Source organism: Melanotaenia boesemani, chromosome 13 (assembly GCF_017639745.1).
Source record: "Melanotaenia boesemani isolate fMelBoe1 chromosome 13, fMelBoe1.pri, whole genome shotgun sequence".
Lineage (NCBI taxonomy): Eukaryota > Metazoa > Chordata > Actinopteri > Atheriniformes > Melanotaeniidae > Melanotaenia > Melanotaenia boesemani.
In genome coordinates, this window is record NC_055694.1 from 16,235,276 (window position 1) to 16,258,896 (window position 23,621).

A 23,621-nucleotide genomic window follows, 5' to 3' on the forward strand; every position below is an offset into this window, starting at 1 on the left:
ACCTCTCATTTTCCTTTTCCCCTGTGGACTTGGGTCTGCGCGGCGCTGCACTGACAGGAATGTGAGTCAAAGACCTCACTATAACAACAATATTTCTCCCTGTTAAACCATGAACATGGAAATATCAGACTGCACGTATCTCAGTTTTCAAGCACACAATCTTCTTTAGAAGTTCAGAAGTCTGGCAAAAGTTTTAATCTGAGATAGCTTAAATGCATTTCCTGTTATATTTATGTCTAATTTCTTTTTACCCTCCTACGCCCACATACAGCTTGTTAGTTGCTCTACTACTAAAATAGTTTTGCGTATCAACTAAACATGAAGCCTACTTCTATGTTGTTCTTTATGATCTTATAGCTACATCAACACTGCCATGTTCTTGATCAAGGCAGCATTCATACAGCATCATCTTGCCGACTACCATCTTTGGTTATAATGTGTTTTGGTCCAAACTAATTACCTTTGATGAAGAGGATACAAAAGTTATGCAAGTACTACATCTGACCACAATGTATGTTAAATGGTCAAAAATGCTGAGTACTGATAACACTTTGTGCAATAATGATAAAGGATAAAGGAAAACAATGCGTATGTTGATGGAAAAAAAGTCCAGGCAGATGCTGGGATTAGCTGCAGCCCAGTCCACAACCCTGCAGTGAAACAATGGATGTATGGATGCTTCCTGTTACAAATTCTGTTTTACTTTTGGCATTGCAGGAAATTAGAAGACCAGTTATAATAATCTGATCATTATTTCCTAATTTTTTTTTAAATCTAGATCTTTCATGTAAAGGCTTCCATTCACATGTACAAACTACTTCCCAGTCTGTTCTCCTGCCTGCCCCGTCTATAAAACGTTTCAAGCCTTGCCCCTGCAACGAAAAGGTTTTGCCTACAGGGGGCAGCAAACCAAGTTATGAACAAATACTGACACATCTTCTTGAAGTTATTACCTCCACCAAAGCAGAGGTTATGTTTTCTGTCTTATTGCAACATAACTCAAGAAGTAATGGACAGATTTTGATTAAATTTTCTGTAAATATCAGACATGGAATAAGGAACAAATGATTAGATGGTCTGGATGATCCAGATCACCGCCTTGATCCAGGAATGTTTTTTTTTTTAAACACTAGAACAGCCAACATTGCAATAACCCTTAGAACCACCAGACAGGCTCATTTTGACACAGCGTCAACTCTGCATAAAAAAAATAAAATAAAATAAATAAATAAATAAATAAAATTAAGGTGACATTTACAGAGGCCAATTTTTCCCCTTTTATTTTTTAATCATCTGGTGTAAACAAAGCTTCAATAAATAAATAATTAAGTGATTAGCATGTTGGATTACTTTTGGGCTTTATTTCAAATAGAAAATTTCAATTGCGTAGCTTACAACATCTGAATCTGGTGATCCAGAAGGCTGAAAATGTAGGGGGTACTGGGTAGACTTCTGGGATTTTTCTCAGGTGAATGTCCACACTCTTCTAGTTTTAAACCGAAATGTGAGAATTTCACATGGAGCAACCATAGTTTATGTTTTTATGTTCACTTAGTTAAAGGTGAGTTTCACTTGACGTTTCTAACATCGCCTGTCAGCTGAGGAATACACAGTGGATTTTTAAAAAATTTCATAACGAAAACACATTTGCTTTGGCTGACAGTGAAAGCAACAATAGTAGTGAGAGTTAATCAAAGCAATATAAAGGCAATGTTATCATAGTAGTGTAGGTCAGTTACACGTTTCCCTGAGGTTCAATGCCAGTCTCATACGAATGGCAAAGTTTAAACCAAAGTTTTACCAAAATGAATGTGGCTGTATGCATGTTATAACAGGTTACTGTTTCAGAAATGTATACAACGCTTGTAAAAAGTTTGGCCAAGTCATGTTCGTGTTGGTGTTGTTGTAGTTACTTTGTCATGAAAACAGAAGTCAGCTAAATGAAATATGGAAGATTGTTTGGTGACTTTCCTGTATAAAAATCTTCATAGTTTTTTGTCTTTCCCACTTTACGCTGAAATCAGTTATAGTCTGTCCTGTCCCAAGAAGTGATGCCAAGTTCACTTTGTAAAAGATTACTATGGGCTTATTTTTCTGTGAAGTTGCTTGCAAATATCACCAGTGGTGGGTTTTTGGGCTTGTTGTCTTATGTGTGGTTGCTTATTTGGGCTTGCCCTGCTCTTTTTTTGAAGCCCTCATTATTCTCTCCCAGCTGTCCACAATAAAGCAATGACCCCAGGATGTGGAACGGGAAATGTGAACGCAACAGTCTTTTTTCAGGAACTAGTGCCCATAGCCATGTTTCCTTGGTTACTGCATCAAAACGTGTTACCACAGGCTTCTAGGTTTATATGTCGATCTGTGTAACCCTATCAGAACTAAATATCACATATATTTTTTATTCATTTCAGTTTTGTGTGATAAAAAATGGTTAGTTAGTTAGTTAGTTAGGGGTGTGAGTTGGCTCTCTCCTCTCCTAGCTGTGGCATGTTTTACAACAGATACATGGGGAAACTCATATCATTTGGGGGCTTGTTATCCTTGCCCTGGATGCTGTACATGCTCACAGCTGGTACCCACCCTCCTTTCATCACCACTAACATCCTTCCCCCACCCCCAAAAGAAATATTATTATTACGGTGATGATAATGATGATGATAATATGAATGAATATAATTATTATTTAATGTGAAACACATTTATTTTTTACTGATGTTATTTTTATTGTTATTACCGTTTTACTTTTCCCTTTATCTTAATTTTTTCAGTTTTTCCCCCATAGTTTATTAGAATAGCTATTAATATCATAATTATGACAATTTGGATTGTAATGATATTTTTGTAGATGATACTATAATAAAAATGATAATAATAATAAAAAAATAAAAAAATAAACAATAAAAAAAATAATAATACAAATAAAAATAATAATAATAATAAGAAGAATAATAGTAGTAGTAGTAGTCGTGCATTTTGAAGAGTATTATACTTCTGTTTTTTTTTTTTTTTTTTTTTAAGATGGCAAAGTCACTTGTATGTTCATTTTTTCATCGCGCTGGTTGCTTGTTCTTTCATAAGACCTGGCAATGCTGGTCCCAAGTCATGCTAACTTTCAACCAGTAAGTATCTATGTGCTGTCATGTCTGAGGACTTTGTGCTTTGCTATGAGCTTTATGGAAGATTATACGGAAGTCTGTTCTCATTGCCTGAATACCCCAAATCCTCCTCAATGCACATGGATGTGTTTCAGATCAACAGTGTTGTTCATAAAGTGCACAAAGTGTGCGTTATTTAGTGCATCCATGCTTTCATTGAATAGTATCAGTTTGTTGTCAAGTGAATAATAAGTGATCTCTGTTCTCTCTTATAAGACTGAGTGGAACATGTGTGCTGCACTTTTCTTTGCTATTGTGAACAACAAATCAGCTTTTCAGCACGGACACTGCCAATGTTAATTCAGGTAACACAGTTATCCGCGGTAATGCTGAATGCAGTCCAAGTAAATGTTAGAAGCAGCTTTGTGAATGAAAGGATCAATGCGGATTATGAGTTAATTGTGTGAGCCAGGTCTGAAATAAGTCACACTGAGTTGACACAGACTTATAATAAGAAATCAATCTCATAGGAGAATCTCACTGAAAGGAAGGAATAGCTCTTCTGAAGAATTAAGAGATGTACATGTATTTTAGCACCGGGAACTTAGCTCAAGTTCTCAGCACATAGACTCTCAGGGATTCTTGTTCATGCCTGCCATTGCTTAAGTTGAGGAATTATTGAGGAACCAATACTAATGATGATCTGCTTGACTGACCATTTGGTCTGATATGGGGTTCAAACCCAGCTGGTCAAGTCTCTTGGTCATTCTGCTTTCCAGTGGTTGCCAAAAGCATTGTTGAATTTAGATTTAATTTAAGTGACTGTTCTTTAGCATTACAGATGTAAAGAAATGATATACTGCTTAAATCTGGGAAGAAGGGCTACACAGTATAAACATGCAATAGGTAATATCATCATTTAATACTGCCATACTTAAATATTTAATGCTAATAACAGGAGGGCTACATTCCACTTCCACTTCTGTGCTCGTGCAGTTTAGTTGTAGAATATGCACAAAAGCAGAACTTCTTCTCACTGGAGTATACTCATTGATACTATTCATTAAAATGCCTTTGGGATATAATGGTTTGCTTTACAATTTTCTGTAATTGTGATAATGATAAATTTCCTATATACTGGACAGGCCTTTTGCTTTCTCTAATGCTGAACGGGAGGAAAATTGTAATGCCACATTACCTCACTTTTCTACCTTGAGATACAGACTTGTGCTAACTGATGAGATCAGTATATCTCTGCCTCACAATGCAAAAACTAATATAATATTATGATTTAACCTTTTTTTCCCCACACTTAATAAATGTTTTAAATAAACTGAAATAGTTATATGTACTCCTCTGTATGTTCAATGCATAGTTTAAGTACATCAGGTCAATGCACAATGCTTATTAGCCCCACCTCCCTCTTATACTGAGTAAGAAGCAATATTGCTCATATGCTCAGTGTTCTGTCATCCTGGCAGCCAGTGAACATCTTAGATACAGAGTTGTGTCTTAGATGCCAGCACGACTACACTGGGGGACAACACTTCATTCAGTAAAGCCTTAGAGAGATGTCTTCATATCTGTAATATAAATTCCCTCCTTGTTCTCAGGCTCTGTAATCTTTTTGCTTTGGCTTATGGCTGCACACACAGCTGGGAACTCTCACATCAGCTGTCATGTAGAGAAGAGATCAAATTGTTCCTTTTTCCTGAAAGAAATATCAGTACTTATTTATTCTTTCCCCACTAATCTCTGTGATCTGAAGACCCACTTAATCTTGACAGTCTCCATTTGTTCCATAATATATCAAAGCACGTTTTTAATTTATTTAGTCAGTTTTCCAAAAGCAAATAGCTGACAAAGACTTATTTGTCCTTTCCTAGGTATATTAGTTATAAATGACAAACCACAGCACATGAACCCTAAGTTTAATACACACTGCACTTAATTCATAGATAAAAATCTATACAGATTAGTCATTTTTAGGTGTATACATATACAGTATGTGCTTATAGCTGGAGTCTCAAGAGAGATGCTCAAAGTCTAACATTGAAGCCTAGTTAGGCATTTATTTTAAGGCTGAACTCAGGTCATTGAGTTCCCTTCTGTGCAGAGGAAGTCAACCACAGTTCTTAAACCAAAGTGTAAAAATGTTTTATACATGAGCAGAAAAACATTTTTTTTCCTCTGTTTTTAGCTGCTATAGTGACTTCCACATATAGTTTAAATCTTAACATGAAATACATGCAGCTGAACTGACTCCGTAGAAACTATTCTTAGAAACACTCTTAACACTCTTGATTTTATCCTACCACTTATGAAAGATAAATGTTGTGTAAGGTGTGGATTAAAAGATTACTGGTGACTAGGGTTTAAATGCCACTCCATGCCACTGCGCGTTATAAGCTGCCTTTAGAAGCTTTAAGTAACTTCATAGTGAAAGAGTAATCAAGGTTACATGGCAGACACACTGCTAATCTGTCACGTGCATGCCAGCAAAGAACTGGTGAACTTTGGTATATGTTATGCTTTAATGTGTTTTCACAAAATCAAACAGTAAAATGTTTCATGATGTAACCTTAAGAAGAATCCTTCTAATCTTGTTGTGTTACCACACACAATAATAAAGTGCCTCATCATCAGATATTTTCAGTTTAGGAATAAAAACAAACTCATTCACTCTTGCAGAGGTTAGTTGATTTATTTCATGCTTTTGCGTAAGAACATGATTTTCATTTCTCTCACACTTGATAAAAATGCAGATGACCTGAAACTAAGATCATCTGCAAGTCTTTTGCTTCCTCTTTAAAATGACCACATGTTTTTTTTTTATTTAATGAGAACAGCATCTAAGTACATATAAATACTTTTAGAGAACACAATTAAATATATTTGGTCATCACTGATGTATGTATTGCTGTCTGATGCATGTATCATTATTACTAGTCTTTATGGGTAGTAAATTGATCTCCAAATAAAATGTTCTTACAAATGTACCTGTGCAAGCTTGATTTTAAGAGATTTTATCCTGATAGATACTAGATGTTTATTGCCCTGATACTAAAATGCCCATCATTCAATTTCCCTGAGTAACTTTATGTATAAATAGCTTCTCTCAAAAGTAGCTCTGCAGATGTGAGGTCTTTTATGGTTTCTATGTATATAAAATATAAAGCAAGAATTATGGTCTCCAAGAACAGGTCCAAAACCAAAACAAAGCACATAAAGCAGTGGCAGGTTGAGGACTCGTGTGTGTAGAGCAGTGAAAAGCTTTTTTTAAGCACAAGACAACATCTTGCAGAGATATGGCTCAGTTTCTTTTCCCAGTATTTTGCAAATATCTTTTGTGTGACACAGCAGAAAGATGTGAGGGCATCTGCTAGATGCTATGTGTTGCATTGGGGGAATACTAAATTATGTAAGGAAAAATGGGCTTCAAATATTTAAAAGCTGGGCCATGTAAAAAAAAAAGCCAACAATACCTTTGAAGATTGAGTGTAGACAAAAGCTTGTAGTTTGAATAAGTTTAGCCTCTTTGTCTTGTTAATGTCACATAGTTTTAGAACAACTCTGACATGAGTGAATGTTCTGAAGGCATTTGATCAAATACAACATATATACAGTATTGGCTATTGGCTATTTGGTTATCTTCAAGTTAAATACCATGATGGCACGCTACTTTAAGTTATTCACAAAACACAGGTTGGTAAAATCCTCACAAAAATACAGGGTTTAAAAAATAAAAAGTTGTTGCAGGCATCTGCAATCAGTACTGCAACTCCATAAAACATTTTGATCCACCAGGCTTGAGATATGAAACTGTCAAAGTATATTTGGTTAACATCATGTCCAGACTAAGTGGTACATAAACAGATCAGAACTAGCTAATGCAAGTTATTCCAGTTATCTCAGTTTTATACCAAGTCAAAGTTTAAATCTCATTCATGACTTTTTTTGAGTTACACATTCCTTTGTCTCTTACTCCAAGTACCTTTACAGCCACAGCAGTCACATCTTTAATGCGTGGCATTATCACAGTGAAACTTTCTGAGGCAAAGAGCAATCTGACTCAGTCTTTGCTTGACGACTTTTTGGACCCCTTAGATTTTTTATCTTGCTCCTTTTCCGTTTCCAACCTTTTCTTCTCTTTCTTTTTCTCCTCTTTGGCCTCCTTATACTTCCAGACAGGAGGCTCCAGGTAGCCTTTTTGCCTTTTCTTCTTTTTCTCTTTCTTTGGTGTGGGTTCCCCAGATTTTGTAACTTCAATCTTAGGGATGCAGCCTGATGGGAAGATGCTGTTCCTGTGGGCCATGCTGCGGGGCATGAAGCTTCTCACGCCACCTGATGGCACGCTTTCTCTGCGCTCTGGGTCGTTGCAGCAAGAGGTCAGAGATACTGAGGTGGCTGACAAAGCTGTGGGAGATGCTGAGGTGATGGTCCCGTTAAAGTGGGACACTGTGGTCTCCTCCAGCTCCTTGCTGCTGTGCTTTTGAAGCAGTTCAGGTACAGCAAACCGTCGCTTGCCAATTTCGGGGGGGCTGGTGGGGCAGAGTGGGTGTGAAGCAGTCGCTATCAGCGGGCTGTGAATACTTGTGGTTATTCGCACCATATGGTCCATAACTCCGTTGTCTTGGGGGTCTTGTGGGAATTTGAAAGTAAGGCTTTCTTTTAAGCGCTGCCTCAACTTCTGACTGGCTGACTTCGGAGCAGAGGCTCTTTCTACCAGGTGCTTCAGCTCAGGCCACTCAGGCTTGTAGCTTTCACAAAACTGCTCAGCAATAGGATGAGCCTGCAGACGGCGTATTCTGTTCAGAGTCTCAAACCTTCCCGTTCTAAGGACCCAGTCCTTAAGACCTCTCCCTTGTACTAGATCCATTGCATGCATATCTGCACCTGCACACCAAAAGTAGGAAATAGCATTAAGCAGTGGAGACAAGAACCAAGTCAGCTTTCATAGATGCTATGGAATGCAAAGCAATCAACTTCATAACAAGTCAACCATGTGGTCGCTTTTGGAGAACAAAATTGATGTCTGACATCAATTTTCCAGGAACAAATCAGGCCATCTTACAGCATAACAGGGCATAATCTGAATTGCACTTAGACGGCAATGCCCTGTGTGAGGCCAGAGTTGTGCACATTTGCTTTGTTGTCATATGGTTAATGTTTTAACCAATTATTGGACAAAGACAGTTAACCAGAGTGCAACAATAATCTTGGTGAATTGTAAAAAAATGTAATCCAAGCCAACAATACACACAATTATGCTCCACACTTTAAATATATTTAGTGTCCGGATTAATGTTGCAAATCTGTCTTTGACATAATTAACATAATTGACTTTAAACAGAGTATGGGTAGAAATGTATTTTAGTGCTATCCTTAATGAGTTACCGTACAGTTTAAACTGGTCTAATCCCTTTAGCCCCAAAAAAGAGTAGATTAGTTCACAGATGTCCTGACTTGCCCTGCAATGAATACAGAATTTTTGGTCTCCTTGTCCCTGATCATAAAGTAATTGTGATCCAATTTATTAAACTGGGAAATTCTTTTGGTTTTCTTGCTAACCATTTGATGTTGTTGGAGTTGGTACATGAAGTCCAGGCGAGGGACATTATTAGAGTCTTAATCTAGTCAGGCGTTTAAATTTCCAAACTTACCATGCATTAGCAGCGCTGACACACAGTCCTCTCGACCCTGCAGGCCGGCCTTGATGAGGGCAGTAAAGCCGCGGGGGTCCCTGACCTCTGGGTCCACGCCAGAATAGTAGTTAAGGATATAGTTAAGGATGTTGATGAAGCCTGAATTGAAAAAAAAGGACAGCTTTATGTTAATATTCTAGCAGTGATGTAACATTAGATGTGAACAGGCCAATGTGAACTTTCTTAGACATACCAGCCTGAGCAGCAATCATGAGGGCCGTGTTGCCATCGTTGTCTTGGTGGTTGATGTCTATAAATGGACATTTGTACAGCATAGTGACAATGTCTACAAAACCCTTGGCCACAGCCACCATCAGTCCAGTCTAACGGGGAACAAGACAGATATAAACATGTTTATGTGCATATTTTACATAATTATATATACTTATCAAAACACTTCACTTGTGTAGTAAATAGAGAAATGAAATGTGTCTTACCCTGCCATTAATGTCCACTTCCATAGCTTCATCTTTTGTGACTCCTCTCTCCAGGATGCTGCGCAGGGATGCGGCTTCATTCCTTGCACAGGCCTCGTACAGTGTTTTGCATGGTTCTTTATCTTTCGGGGCTCTTTCATATTCAGGAAGTACTGAGTCATCAGAGAGAACACTGCCAGCGTCAGAATCATCCAAGAGGAGCTCAGAGTCTTCTGATGGGCCAGAGCCCAGGTGTGGGTCGTCATTTGCAGTGGCCATTGGTAGCCCTTCAGTATGGGATCACACGTGAGTGTCAAAACTGTTGCATGGCACCCACATCTTGATTAGGAAAATCAATAACACACACACACACACACACACACACACACACACACACACACACACACACACACACACACACACACACACACACACACATAAACAAAAACTCATTAAGTTCATGTCATGGTCCCAGAATACATATTCTATATTTCTTTTTCTTCATTGCTATGTCCCAACCACATACTATTCTTCAGATTAGATTGTAGAGACTGGTAGTCAACAGATAGGTACAGCTCACATGTTGATGTCCAGTCTAATTGATTGTGTTAACATTTTTGGAAGCAAAACCCAGTATATGGATAAAAGAATAGCTTTAAATCTGAATAAACAAATACCATGCTGAGTGGCCACATGGTTTTTATATAAAATAACAAATTCCAGGTGGTGTAAAAAATACAAGCTCATCCTGATACATGGTGTAAAAATATTTGTTTTAGGTTATATAGGTTTTGTGACCTGGACCAGGGATGAAGCTGTTTCTTGACCAGAAGACATGATGGCTAAAGAGGATGAGGAGCTTTACAACGCTTCAGCCCTCCTGTCAGAGCGGCTGATCCGTAAGTATCTGAGTTACACGGAAGGTAACACCCCTATATGATATACTGTACTTTTTTTTTGTTTGCTCTCTGTTTCAATTCCTTAACCTGTTTTAGAACAGAGAGGAAATTTAATTAAAAATAAAGCAGTTTCAGTATATTTAAGACATCTGGATCTTTGAGTGTGTAAAAGCACTCATCTACAAAGACATAACAGAATTCAAAAGACGCTGTGGACCTGAGGAAGCTCAGTCTGTGAAAGTAATGTGAATCAAGGCATAGTGGGAGAAGTGTACTGGGTTGAAAAAGGCCATATAGAGCCTAAAGCAATGGGGGCCAGTCCAGTGACAACATCTGCTATGGTGTGTTAACACAGTCACACTGCTCTCTGAAACAAGTGTATCGGGGATCCAGTAGTTTTTACAGATTATCTTTTTCTTTAAGTAAATATTCAATTACTTATAAACAAAACAAGACAAACAAACAAAAAACAAACAACAAAAACAAAACAAACAACAAAAACAAAACAAACATTGCATTAAGAACAACTGGAAAACCAGGGTTCAGGCTCTTTCTCAAGACAGATTCTTGATATTTGAAGAATAAAACTGAAATGTCCATGTTATATTAATTGTGACAAAAATTGTAAGAGCTTTCAGGTAAGGGACCTGCTGACAGTAACATTAATGTTAGATTAGTGAAGTAAGAATATCTTTTGAAAAAGCTTTTGGGAAATGTCAGGTAGAACTGCTTAATTTCACGAACATATGCTTGTATTCAAGCACTTTGCCATGCAGAAGAATGAATACTAATATCATGCAAATCTTCCTCTCACCTCCTCCCTCTGTACAGAAGGCATGTACTTTAACTCTGGCCTACACTTCCTGCTGAGCAACACCTTGCAATCTGGCCAGGCATCTTCTGCTGAATCCTGGGTATGAGCTGTCTCAGTTGCCTTTTAAATGTGAAGATGTTAAAAAAAAGCCATTTTTTTGCCAAGGCAAAGTTAAAAAAGAAACCAACAACAATAACAAAAGAAAATAATCTTATATACAGACATATTCAGAATCTCACCCTAAAAAGTCCAGCCATGGGTAAAGTCCTCTTCAGTTTTTCAGTGGTTTTAAATTTGCACTTGGTAGTTAAACCATCTTCTAACGCTGGACTCCACTCTTCTTCTTTGCATTTAGTGGAACCTGGTTCAAGCTAAGTTCCCCAAACCGATTCCACCTCCAGCCTTGCCCCTCCCTCCATTTCTCCTACTGGCCACTTAGGTTGCCTCATCAGCCCAGTCCCAACATAGACTCTGCAGTCCTAAGTCAGGCAACGTGCTCTCTCCCTCTCATCCTGATTACAGAAGATTTACGGATTAAGAGGAAGAAACAGACAGCAGCAACCTTGCTCCCCTGCTCTCAGTCTGTTGAGTTATTCTACTCTCTCTGACTCTGCTCTCTCACTTGTCTCCTCAGCTCTCTCAGAATCTGTCCATCCACAGCTCTGTACTGCCCGTCTGTTGTGTGAGAGAAGACCTCAAGCTGTCCAAAAGCGTTGTGACTAAATCAGTGAGGCTATGTCTCCCAAATCTGCTATGCTGCTGAGGACCCCTGCCTGAATAATTCCAGTATGTCTTTGTGATGGGAGACAGTGTCGAGCCTGTTTTTCCATGGAAATCAATGTGCTGGGACAACAAACTAACCCTGCTGTTACTCTTAGCCAGAGGGCCGTGGTGGTAATTGCTCCCATAGCAGGGATGACACACACAGCTCTGCTTGGAAACACAGAGACACAAGTGCTAAAGTCAATGTACACACACAAATACAAAGTTATAATGCACAGACTGAGCTGCTGCTGAAGAACAGCTGATTTGCAGAATCTGAATTCTTACATCACAGGGCAGTAAAGCTGATTTTTATTTTTCCTTTTTCTTTATATTACATTTTTAGTTAAATGTAAATTGGGAGTTGAGAGTGTAATATTTTGTGCTTCAGTACGTTTATTGTCAGAGTTAATTATCTTATAAATTTGGCTGTCAGGTAACAAATCTACAATTAACACAAGTTATTCTCAAGCAGACTTATTGTGCAATAATGAGAAACAAACTGTTTAACATACACAGCTGGTTTGGGTGTCCCTGTCTGAACTGTAACCAGAGCCATTCTGTTATGAGGGTGAAATACTGTACGTGGACAGGAATATTGTGTTAACGGGTTTATTCATAGCCACAGTGACTCAGTCTCTTAGTAACAAAAGTCACATAAAAAGATTAAGACTCATATTGAATTGGGATAGGCCCAAGCTGAGACTGCTTATGCATTTAATTGTGGCCTGTGTTATGCACCTACTCGTCTGGGTTAAAGGGATGCACACTGTCCCCTTCTGATCAAACTGGGAAATGCTGCAACTCAACATGAAGTGAGTTTATGTGATATCATGCAGTGAAATACTCAGACAGCTCACATACTAGCCTGAAGATGCTGCTCATATTGCTTCCAAATATATAGAAAAACTTATCACAAGGCACTTGGCTGCTTTAGATTTTATGTTTTGTTTGCATGTTAGATTTCTATCAACATGCTGTCATGTGATCTTCTTTAGCACTGTTAATGTGCAAATATCATTTCAGAACCAGTTTTGTACTGTTTAACTTTGATCTTGAGCTATAGCCGCTTTTCTGATCTGAGAAGCTAACACACAAAGACATGTTGTTGATAGCAGCCATCTAAAGCAGACACACCTCCAAGATCATAATCCTACTAAATCCCATTAAATGTCACAGGCAATTCCTTATCAGAAGCTACCTTTTTTGGCTGAGAACCATTGGATCTGATCTATAGCACCACATCAACCCCATTACTCAAAATGCGATGCTCTGTGTTTAAACACAAGACTCTGAGCTGTTTAGCGTCTTTACTGATATGGAACAAAAGACAAGTAAAAAAAAAAGGCCATGAATAGGGGGGCAGAGAATGTGGCCTGTGAGACCAAAACAGAAACAAAATTTACAGGAAAAAAAAAATACAGAGGAAAAGGAAGTCTTTGCCACAACAGGGTGGGGTACTGATAAAGAGTGTATTTTAGAAGTTTTCCTTGGTCATTTAGAAATGTCAGAATGGTCAAGATGCTGAACCAGATGAGGGCAGCAAAGCACATAAAGCAAATGTTGTGTTTATGTCAAAATGCAACACCATCAGTCATTTCTTTAAGAAAATCCTGCAGACTTTACAGATAATTCAGAAGCTTGTGTAAGACTTTGAGGACATTTTGTTCTGTTTCCCACATTGTGATAGTGATCAACTTTCAGTTCAGGGTCAGAGTTATTTTTTATTCTATTTTGAAAATTCCTCACATAGACACTCACTCATCATTGTAAAATACTGTTCAACTTCTCCCTAGACACCCCAGTACCCAGCAGAAATCAGCTGCAAAGCAAAATAACTTGGAAAGAGGCTTGGGACACAGTGAACTAAGTTTAGCCAGCTTAGTGACTGATTGTAAAGACAGACATGTGCTCTGCTAATATTAGACTGTTGGCAGTCTATGCTGGAGTGGTCTTACCAGCACATTACTCAGACTTTGTGAGCTATATTATTTTCCATCTATTTAATTGAATATAAATCCTCTGATATTCTGTGTCTAAAAGCATCTAAATGCCTCAAGGAATCAGGTGAATGAAAGGAAACAGGAAGGAAGCAGTGCTTTACTTGTCCATGCAAGGCAAGGAGATTTGGTTTGGTGTGGGAAGGGTATTACAATGGGAAGTGGATGTTTGTAATGTTTATGCTTTGCCCAGGATGGATGATGTTAAGAAAAGCTGCATAGGAAGTAGATGATTTGTTCAGAGCAAGAATTAACTGAATCACAGAATGAAACTTTCAATGGACTGGATAAGAATTAGGTAAGAGGAAGCAAACCCAATTAATACTTGTTATTTTGATATATAAGATTAACTAGGCCATGTTAAGATACCATGGAGCAATAGCTAACACTGTCACTAAAAGCCACTCTATTCAAACCTGCTGGTGAGCAAACCTCTCTGTCTTCTCTCTGTCCACATCTCAGTGGATATATTTTCAATATGGTAGGTTACTGTGATCCTAGAAGTGGCTGTGTGTGTTCATGGTTTTCTGTAATAGACAGTTTTCTGCACCACACCTTTTATCTGGTGTCAGATGGGACTGGCTCCAGTGCTTACCGCCATAGTGAATAAAAGATCATCATAGATAACTCCTAGGAAGTGCTCTATGTGTGTGTGTGTGTGTGTGTGTGTGTGTGTGTGTGTAATTGAGTGAATGTGACTTAAAGTGGAAAAGTGCTTTGAATGGTCAATAATTCTAAAAAAGTGCTATATAAGTACAGTCCATTTACCATCCATCCAGTTTCTACAGAATAAAATGAGTTTAGCTGACAGATGGAAGACAGTTTACAATTAAATCTGAAATTATATATTACATTTGAAATGTGAACTTAACTTAAAATCACCATGGCTGCACAGTGCTTTGGTGATTAGCACTGTTACCTCAGTGCAAGAGGGTTCCTGGTTTAAATTTCAGCTGGGGCCTTACTGTGTGGAATTTGCATGCTCTTCCTCTGCAAGTGTGGGCTCTCTCCAGGTACTTTGTCTTCTTGTACAGTCCAAAAACATGGATAAAAGCAAAAATCATATTCTATAAAATTAGCTGTAGTTTAGAACTGTAAGATTAGTGTCTCTGCTATTAATAACACTATCAGTGACAAACTGAAACCCAGCCCCTATTTGGGCATTATTATTCTGCTATGACATGTATCTTGATGTATTTTGCATTTAATTCTTTTCAGGGTACCTGCATGGACTCTGATAAGGTGATAATTTTTTTATGTTTGTCTGAATTAGATTGGATTGTAGGAGTATACATTTAAAAAACAAAACAAAACAAAAAAGAAAAGAAAAGAAAAAGAAGGTAAAAATAAAACAGAAAGAGACTATCCAATGAAGGCACAAACATAGCATCCCTTTTGCAGGACAGGTTTAAAGGATGTGGAGATTTTAGACTGTGGAGGATGTTTGATCACCTTTGGCCTAGACTCTGATATGACCAAAACAGGGCAGAGTGAGGATCTCAGCCTGCACTTTGGCTCAGTGGTGGTTTAAAAACTTAAAGTCATGTTATCCAGAAAGTGCCTGAAAAAAGTAGGCAATCCCAAAGGGTTCTCATCTGCCACTTCATCCAGTCAAAGAGAAATTTACAGCTAAGAAATTAAAGAGAAGCATGGATCAAACATAACTAGTGATGAAGACACAAACATTACCAGAGAAAATTTTTACAAACACGCCTGTCTTGGAAAAAAATTGTATGTTTATAACAAAACTGAGAACAATTCTTCTGAGGATTTGCATGTATATACACCTAAATGAATTATCATTTAATAACCTTCTAAACGTAACATGCAGGGTTTGCACAAGAGACTTCAAATTGTTTTACACTGTAAGAATGTTTAGTGGTTATGAAAAAGGAATATTACAGACAACACTGCAAAAACACAGGATTATCCTTTCTGTCCAGTAAACTGCCTCCATGTGTAGCAATTTAGAAGTGAAAGTTGCAGATGTGTGTGCATTTAGTCAACTAAAGTAAACACTCACCTTCGATTAGTATTGATTTAATCCGTTAAACTTCTCTGTCAGCTGCAGCTCAGAAATACTGTCCATTGTTAATTATTCCTAAATCATCATCCCTCTCTGGTCCAATATTATATATTTCAATTAATTTGCTCAGCCTTGGTTCCCTCAGAAAATAAAATAAAATAAATAAAATAAAAAATAAAAATAAGCCAGTGAATTTTCTTTTAAGCAAATGGCTGAATTCTGGTTACTTTGTTGAAGTAATGCAAGCCACTTTTTAAAAACCATCCACACAGCTTGCTGAATAATTTATGTGCTTTTCTTGGAAAACACCTCTTAGGCTTCAGTGACTAAATGCAGTATTACATAAATATGGAGCCCAAATTTTGCCTAAGTGTGGAGTGCTCTTATAGTCATTGCAACATACACACATAATATCTTTATCAGTTCACATGCCCTCTCTGCTGTATCAAACTCGACAAATAAAGCAGCAGAAATTCTGATTTTAATGGCAATTAGTCTTTTAAGAGTCCGCAAAGCAGCAGATTGTAGATTTAATTAATAAGTAGATCAGCTGTAAAAGTTTTTGTTTATGATGTGTGTGCTATTGGTGACCTTCTCTTAAATAGTTAAGCTTCATGGGCTGTGTGTTCATACCTTATTTGGGGCTGCCTTTACTGCTCAAGAGTCCATACACTCACGTGTCACTGCCTGAGACTTAAGAAAAGATGAAGAGAATGAACAGGGTGCAATGATATAAGTTCAAAATAAGACAAGAGGAGTAAGCTAAATAAAGTCCTGAATAAGTTTGAAATCAGGTAATGAAGGAAAAAAGGAAGAAAAGTATAAACGAGAGAGAGAGAGAGAGATGGAAGGAGGTGAGGTTTTGGGGAGGGGGTGGTAGTACTCTATAGCCAATGAAGAACAAGAGAGGAGGATTTCTGGGAGGGTGAGGTGCTCTGTCACTGCTTTCCCTTTCAGCATTCAGAGAAGACAGAAGAAGACCATCTTTCCAGAAAAATTTAGATGAATGAAAAAAAGAGGAGAGTTGACTGCTGTGAACTCAAAAGGAGGCCCAAGAAAATCTACCTGCATTTCCAGGAGAAGCTTCTGTTGACAGCATAAAGTGAACATTAACTGGACTTAGCCATAAGGACGCTCACCTGTCTGTACTGGGAGAGAGGTGAGCTCTTAGGCTGCTGTCCAAGTGCACACTCTCAAGTCCAGCCAGACAAAAGCCCTCCTCTTCCTGGATCAATTATTCTAATGCATAAAGTTTCCTGTGTGTCAGTTTAGGACGTGGTGGGTTCAGCTCCAGACTACGGCAGAGTGTGCTGTGAAGGACAGATAAAGACTGAAGGTCGTAGCGGCAGTTGGAAACATTTGTTTGGTGGTGGAAAGAATGAAGTCTCTGCAGAAGAATCAAGGACGCACTGACCAGATGTTGGGAGCCATGGCTGATGTACTTACCTCTGTGGCCATACCCAATCAGGAATGGGTGAGTTGTAACTCTGTAGTAGGTCAGTTTGTGTATTCACTGTCTGTTTATATGAAAGCATCATGCCATAAATTCAAAAAGCATGCAACACATGTGAAGGTATTTTTCAGTCTTGCAGAGCATGACATTTAGCTAATCTCTGGCCCACATAATTTCATACCCATGTATTTTCTTTTATTGATAAAGTTTGGCCATACACCTAAAGTGGTCATGGCAGAAAGGCAGAGAGTGGTGTGTGGAAGAGTTTCTAGTCTCTGTTCAGTGCTTGTGAGGAATTTTGGATGTTTCTGTGGAAGAGGAAGCAGAGTGGTGGTGATTAAAACTTTGGACCATAAACAAAGTCATGCTGGTCAAATGCCTCACACCAACCTTGCAAATTCATTCTCTTCTCTTTACCTTTAATTTTCTTTCTACTCTCCATTTAGCTCAGTATTTTGCTCCATTCAAACAAAAAAGAAAATATCAGATCATTATGGGACCTTTCCTAAAATGATTGTAGCTGCAGCCACATTGGTTAAAACAACTCACTAACTTTTTAATATATTCTAATAATTCACTTCAAACTTGTCTCTCCTGCAAAGTCTCCATACTTTAATTAATTTGAGTGGAACACAGCACATTGATTTTGACACACCTGCCAACAGAAGTCAAATGTGCAGAGGTCAGTATGTGCCATAGGGTACATGGCAGTTCTCTTTGAAGCTCACTTTGAAAACGTTTTACTTGATGTATTCCACCCCTGAATCCCCCAACAGAAAGATGTGAAATATAATCTATTCTCCAGAGGGAAGATATGTCTACTTGCCTCTATTAACCTATACTTTGGTGCTGCTGGGCTTTAAATACAAACTGGAATTGCTTTCTGAGAGGCTGTTCTTATCCACGTTCTGTGGCAAAAGAAGGGCCTCATTTCCATCACATTCTTGTTTCGTGTGTAATGGAGAGAAGGATGAAAATGATGCAGGGAACTGTGGAAAAAAAATCAGCCATTGGTATAATGTTTTGTGGTTATGTGACCATAAGTGCTCTGCACAATCTTACAATCACTTCCTCCTTGAGATCAGGGCTCCACTGCTGACAAAGGCATCTCTGTGTGTAGCTCTCAGACGGTGGTGAGGCGGACCTCCCATCAAGCGAAGAAGAAAAGGGGCCTGTACAGAGCCAATGGGAGCAAGAGGGACAGGAGTGGGAGCGACAGGCGACAGCTACAGAAAACCCAGACCAGAGTGACAGAACAGGTAAGACCTGAAAGAACTGCTCTGTGACTCAAATAGGAGTCACAGTGGTAAACCTTCTTGGATCTATTGGTGTGTGTGTGTGTGCAAAATATTTAGCGAATTGCTGGACTTTGCTTTGAGTTCAGCCTGTTTTTGCCTGTTGACCATATGTGAATCAAAACAGGCCAATCTGCAATATCTGGTTGTGGTCATTAGGCAGTAATAATGTCAGGGAAAATATCAGATTGGAGGCACCTGAGCTGGTAGTTTACTCTTATTAAACTCCACCCTTTGCATCCTCTATTTGCACTGATGGCAGTAAATTACTTTGCTATAATTCACCATCCATAAATATGTGAGAAGGAGACTGAATTCTTCTGTGAACACACACAGACACACACACCCACACAAACACACAAGGAATACTTTCCAGATGGGACATGAAAACATGTTCAGCTGCCTTTCTTTTCCCTTCTGCCCCATCACTGTTGGTTGAACTTATACTCATTTTGCTGTGGAAGGCTTGCGTGTGTTGCCATTTTCCTTGAGTGGAAAGGAACAAAAGGAGCTTTGTAGCTGGATCTGGATTTTGGTTAGAAGGTGTGTGTGTGTGTGTGTGTGTGTGTGTGTGTGTGTGTGTGTGTGTGTGTGTGTGTGTGTGTGTGTGTGTGTGTGTGTGTGTGTGTGTGTGTGTGTATGGGGGGTTTGGTGGTGTGCACCATGTGGCTGGCCCACTAATTTCTGTGCAGAGCAGTATAGTACAGAAAGGGTGTGAATGAGGCCAGAGGAAGCTGTCAGTAATGATTATCTATAATGGACTTACTTAAATTGGATATGCTGTTGAAGTTAATGTAGCCAAATATTATTTTTGGTCACTGCTTCAGTCCACAAAAGCAAAATAAAACAGTAATGCATTATTCGGGACTGTGTAGAATGAAGATAACCAAAAAGGAGATTGTTGATTTCAGCTCCAGACAAGCTGCTCTCCTCCACTGTTTTTGCATAGCCCAATTTCCTCTGGATGGGAAATTGGATGGAAAATCAGCACAACATGGTAGAAAAACATCTGAACCACAGCAGCAAGCTTTGTCCTAGTCCTGACTACCAGTCATAAAATGAAAGTTACCACCTTGGTAGTGTGTGGGTCTGTCCTAGCAAAATGGGTTATAGGGTGTCCTGGGGTGTCTGGCATTGTGCCATTGCTGATTTTCAGTTCTTTGGGTTGCATGATGATTTCTTTGTGTATCAGAATTAAGTTGTGTGGAGACAAGAGATCAATGCTTTGGGCTGTTGTGCATGTTTATTGATGTTTTTTTTTAGTTTTTTGCATTGTGGTGGACTCCTGGTCTCCTGTTGAGGAATTGTTGTTGCACTACATTCAATAGATGCCACACAGAAAGTTTAAATAGTGATTTTTAGATATAATGTAGGAATGATTAAATATACCTTAGAAATGTGCACAACAGAAGAAATGGGGATGGGACCTGTTTTCTTTAAGACATGGTTTGTAGGGCCATCTGTTCTGAATTAGACACAAGATGCCTGTCAGTGGCTTCCCAGAAATCACAGGACAGTGCGCCTCCATGATTTAGATCCTTTTCTTTTTTACCTCCTTTTTACCTCTCAGATTGACCTTACTTTGCTCATCTTCCTACTTTCTTATCAGTGAACATTACTTACTTCCCTCCTCGTATCTTCTCCTATTTCTTCTCCTTCCATATGTACAGTATATCTGTCTTTTCATTTTGGATTAAGCAGTGTTTTCAGTGAAAGCTTTAAATATGTATTTCAAAACTTGGCTTCACCTGCAAGTATACTGAGCTTCTGATTGTTTCTTTCTCAAATCTTATTTGTTTCCATATGTTTTTCTGCTCTTTTGATTTCCAACCATACATTAACACGACCATAAATACCCCCACATCTTAGTAATTTGAATTTTAAATGTGCTCAAGTGCCACTGAAAATTCGACTAACAGAAAAAAAAGAAAAAAAAAATTGCACGAGTTATGGAACTTGAGATATTAGTGAAAAATACAGTGTTTATTCTAACATGTTATCCAGAGTACCCGATGTTCAGTGTAACAAGTTCCTCAGAATAACAAGAATACAATAATAATACTTATAATAGAATAAAAAAAGACACTGAGCCTGAACTGTTTGTGCTTGACCTGAAATGGACAGAGATCAATCTGAAGCTGCACCCAGAAATTGGATAGTAATCACTTAAGTAAGGTGAATGGCTTGATTCTAAGTGTGTATTTGTACAGCTACAATGTCTAGTAAAATATCTACTAAAATGCAAATGAGATGATATGTGGTGTTATTTGCATCCACCTGGCATGTTATTGTAATTATTGTAATTTAGATAGATCATTTAAGCAGGCAATTAGTGCAAACACAATAACATCAGTAGTAATGTTTTCTATGTGTGTTAATAACCCCTCATGTGGCCAGGTTGTGGTACTAGCATTTCCTAAACATTACAAACACAAGTACTGTTTGTGCTGCTATGATAAGAGGGACTGATATTTTATATCTGTTGTACAATGTACCCAATCCCCCTGATGTTTTGACCAAACCCTTCTTTTTATTCCATTATCTGAACCTCTGACTTATAGGTCAGAACCTTTCTGTGAAGTAGACCTTCCCTCACTATATAGATTTTATTTTTGCTGCACTGTCAACATTTATATACTTCCTAAGCTTGTGTATTTAACAGGCAATAATTGATATTTCTGGTTACTTGGGGTCAGTGGAAACAGATGTGGCCACAAGCCACAGCCTGTTTATGGAACACCAGTCCAGTTTATTCCTGGTGAATGTGTTGTAAAACTACTATCAACTCTACTTCAGTTATTATTATTTATTTGTTGTTGTTGTTGCTACCACCCCTAGAGGGAAATATCTGGCTCTTTAGCTGTTCAGTTCACTTTGTTCAACATTAGCTACCTGCATGGGTCTTGTTTGGTCATAAGACGGGCGTGCACGGTAATAGGTTGTATGTTTTATATATTTTTTTCCCCCAGGGAAAGCAGCTGCCTGCTGTAACTAAATATGTAATGTGCCTAGTTAGAGTGAACCAGTACAGTAAAGACAGATAAAAATCAGCTAAATTTGATATACAGCTCTGCAAATCCACAGGGAAACTGCAGATTCAGCTGATAACTCTGCAGAGCAGGTCCCTAACTACAAGCAGTGTCTCTCCTTTGTTATTTGATAAAATTTCTGTAACAAAACTGTTGATGCTATATAAGATTGGAGATAATTCTTTCAGAGGACAATGCTTATGTGGTATTTCCTGGTACAGGATAAGCATGCGATGACAGACTGATATCTGTATGTCCCATAAAAATCCTGTTCTGGGTTCAAACATGATTTAGATTTTTGTAAAGTTCATCTTGTGTTTAAGAGAAGTTGTTCAGACTCAAGCTGTTGAAAGGTGCAGGTCACTGCTCCAGAGCAAAGGACTGACTGATTTGTAAGTGACCTAAAAGAAAACTAAATAAGCACATAATGGAATCACATACATTAAATGCAATTTCAAACTCACATATACACACTGCATATATTCATACACACATCAATGCCTATAGTTCCTTACATGGCACATACACTGACAGCTAGAATCAGAACACTCATTTACAGCCTTATTAGTTTCTATGCAAGGATTTTTACCACCAGTCAGTCTTGACTCAAATTTCAGTGTTACAAAAACACAATTTCTAAATACTTTTTCCAAAAGGTAATGTCATGGGTAGCACCTGGGTTGGCATTTGTTTAATTAACATTTTATCCTTTGGGGGTCGTTTTAGATCTGACAAAGCCCTGAACACTGTCAGCAGAAGCTCCGTACTGCTTTCAGGGCAAGGTTCACAATCCAGCCCCAGGGAGATAAAGAGATGTGTGTGTGTGTGTGTGTGTGTGTGTTTCGGTGAGAGATCAGGTAGAACAAGGAAATTCCTATAAGGTTAATTTAGAAATATTATCCATGGTTTGCTGGGAAAAAGGTTGGATTGAAAAAGAAGTATGTCATTGTATGATTTCAGATCTCAGTGTGTATGCTTGTAATTGTGGGTGGTGTGTGAGTTTTGTGAATGTTATGAAAGCCAAGTACCTCCCCTCAGTGAAATGCAGAGCTTGTGTTTCCTGAGAAGTGCATCTTGTCAAGGGAGGTACTGATGGGCACCAGTCAGGAGACGCACCCACACACATGGTGACACACCTGTGTCTCCTTTGCGTATCCTGTTAGAATAATTGGACAAAAACAGCAGTCCTCTGCAGAGCAGAAAAGAACAGGACAGTTACACCATTACTTCTTCTTCATAATGGGAACTCAGTCCAAAAAATCACAACAAGACCAAAAAAACAAAAGAACCCTCCCCCTCACCACTACTTGTCCAGAATGCCAGTTTGCCTTAATTGGCGCTCAGCTTAGAAATGAAGGGAGGGGAAAAAAACAGAGAGAGAGTAACTAAGAAGGGAAAAGCAAGAGAGAAGGAGGTAGGAAAATGAAATGTAAGTGAGCATATTTTGGCAGGATTTCAGCTGGCTGATGGGGTGAGGAAAGGCTAATGTCAGTAGGGGGTTGGGGAACAAACTGTGAATAAGCAACTGCAATTCTGCTGAACTAAGACTTGATTGTACCTATTTTTGAATGTAAGCTCCTCCTGTAGCTGAACTGCGTGTACATTAAGAATAAGTTTACCCCAGGGTGAACAGTTTTTGCAAGAAAAGATCAGCAAAATGTGTTTATTTGCACAAGTTGATTTATAATCATTAATCACACTTGAGATTCACTGTGAACACACATAAATCCCTGTTCAGTTGCTCAACTAAAATAAAAGTAATCACACTGGTATATTTACCAGAATTCTAGCTTACAGCTACGATTTTAAGTCAAGTCTGGTAAATGTACATGCATAGATTTTTTTCAGCTCTCCACATCTACAAAAGCCTACGTGTGCAGATTAATCATCTTAGTGTGTGTGTGTGTGTTTGCTTGTGTGGGAGATGCAGAGAGAGGGAAGGAGCGGGGGAGCAAAGAAGAGAGATAAAAGAAGAGAGATGAATGTGTGTTAATGCAAGCCTCACCTCACATCCCCCGCTTCTCCCTGGAAGCCAGAGGAGGAACATTTTTTCCATATTTCTCTCAACATTCACAGCTTTGCACATGTCTGCAGGGCTAATTTTGGTGTTCACTTATTGAAAGGCTT

At 38.5% G+C, this 23,621-nt stretch overlaps 2 protein-coding genes across 4 annotated transcripts in view; one reads left to right on the forward strand and one right to left on the reverse strand.

The window, feature by feature from the left end:
* Positions 1-5,814: 5,814 nt before the first annotated feature.
* ankrd33aa (ankyrin repeat domain 33Aa) lies at positions 5,815-11,445 on the reverse strand. The gene is made up of 5 exons (XM_042004355.1): positions 11,169-11,445; positions 9,238-9,555; positions 8,994-9,123; positions 8,759-8,899; positions 5,815-7,991 (listed from the first exon to the last, which is right to left on the reverse strand). Exons 2-5 carry the CDS (start codon positions 9,493-9,495, stop codon positions 7,168-7,170), a joined length of 1,353 nt encoding a protein of 450 aa, XP_041860289.1. The 5' UTR covers positions 9,496-9,555; positions 11,169-11,445; the 3' UTR covers positions 5,815-7,167.
* A 5,253-nt stretch (positions 11,446-16,698) lies between these two features.
* arhgef25a (Rho guanine nucleotide exchange factor (GEF) 25a) overlaps positions 16,699-23,621 on the forward strand; it is a 51,102-nt gene continuing 44,179 nt past the window's right edge. Inside the window, exons 1-3 of one of the 3 annotated variants that reach the window (XM_042003470.1) lie at positions 16,699-16,876; positions 16,990-17,191; positions 18,291-18,429. In XM_042003470.1, the coding sequence (XP_041859404.1) occupies positions 17,096-17,191; positions 18,291-18,429 (235 nt within the window). In that variant the 5' untranslated portion in view covers positions 16,699-16,876; positions 16,990-17,095. Of the gene's footprint in view, positions 17,192-18,290; positions 18,430-23,621 lie in introns of all 3 variants that reach the window. The other 2 variants (XM_042003469.1, XM_042003471.1) reach the window with 2 other exon arrangements.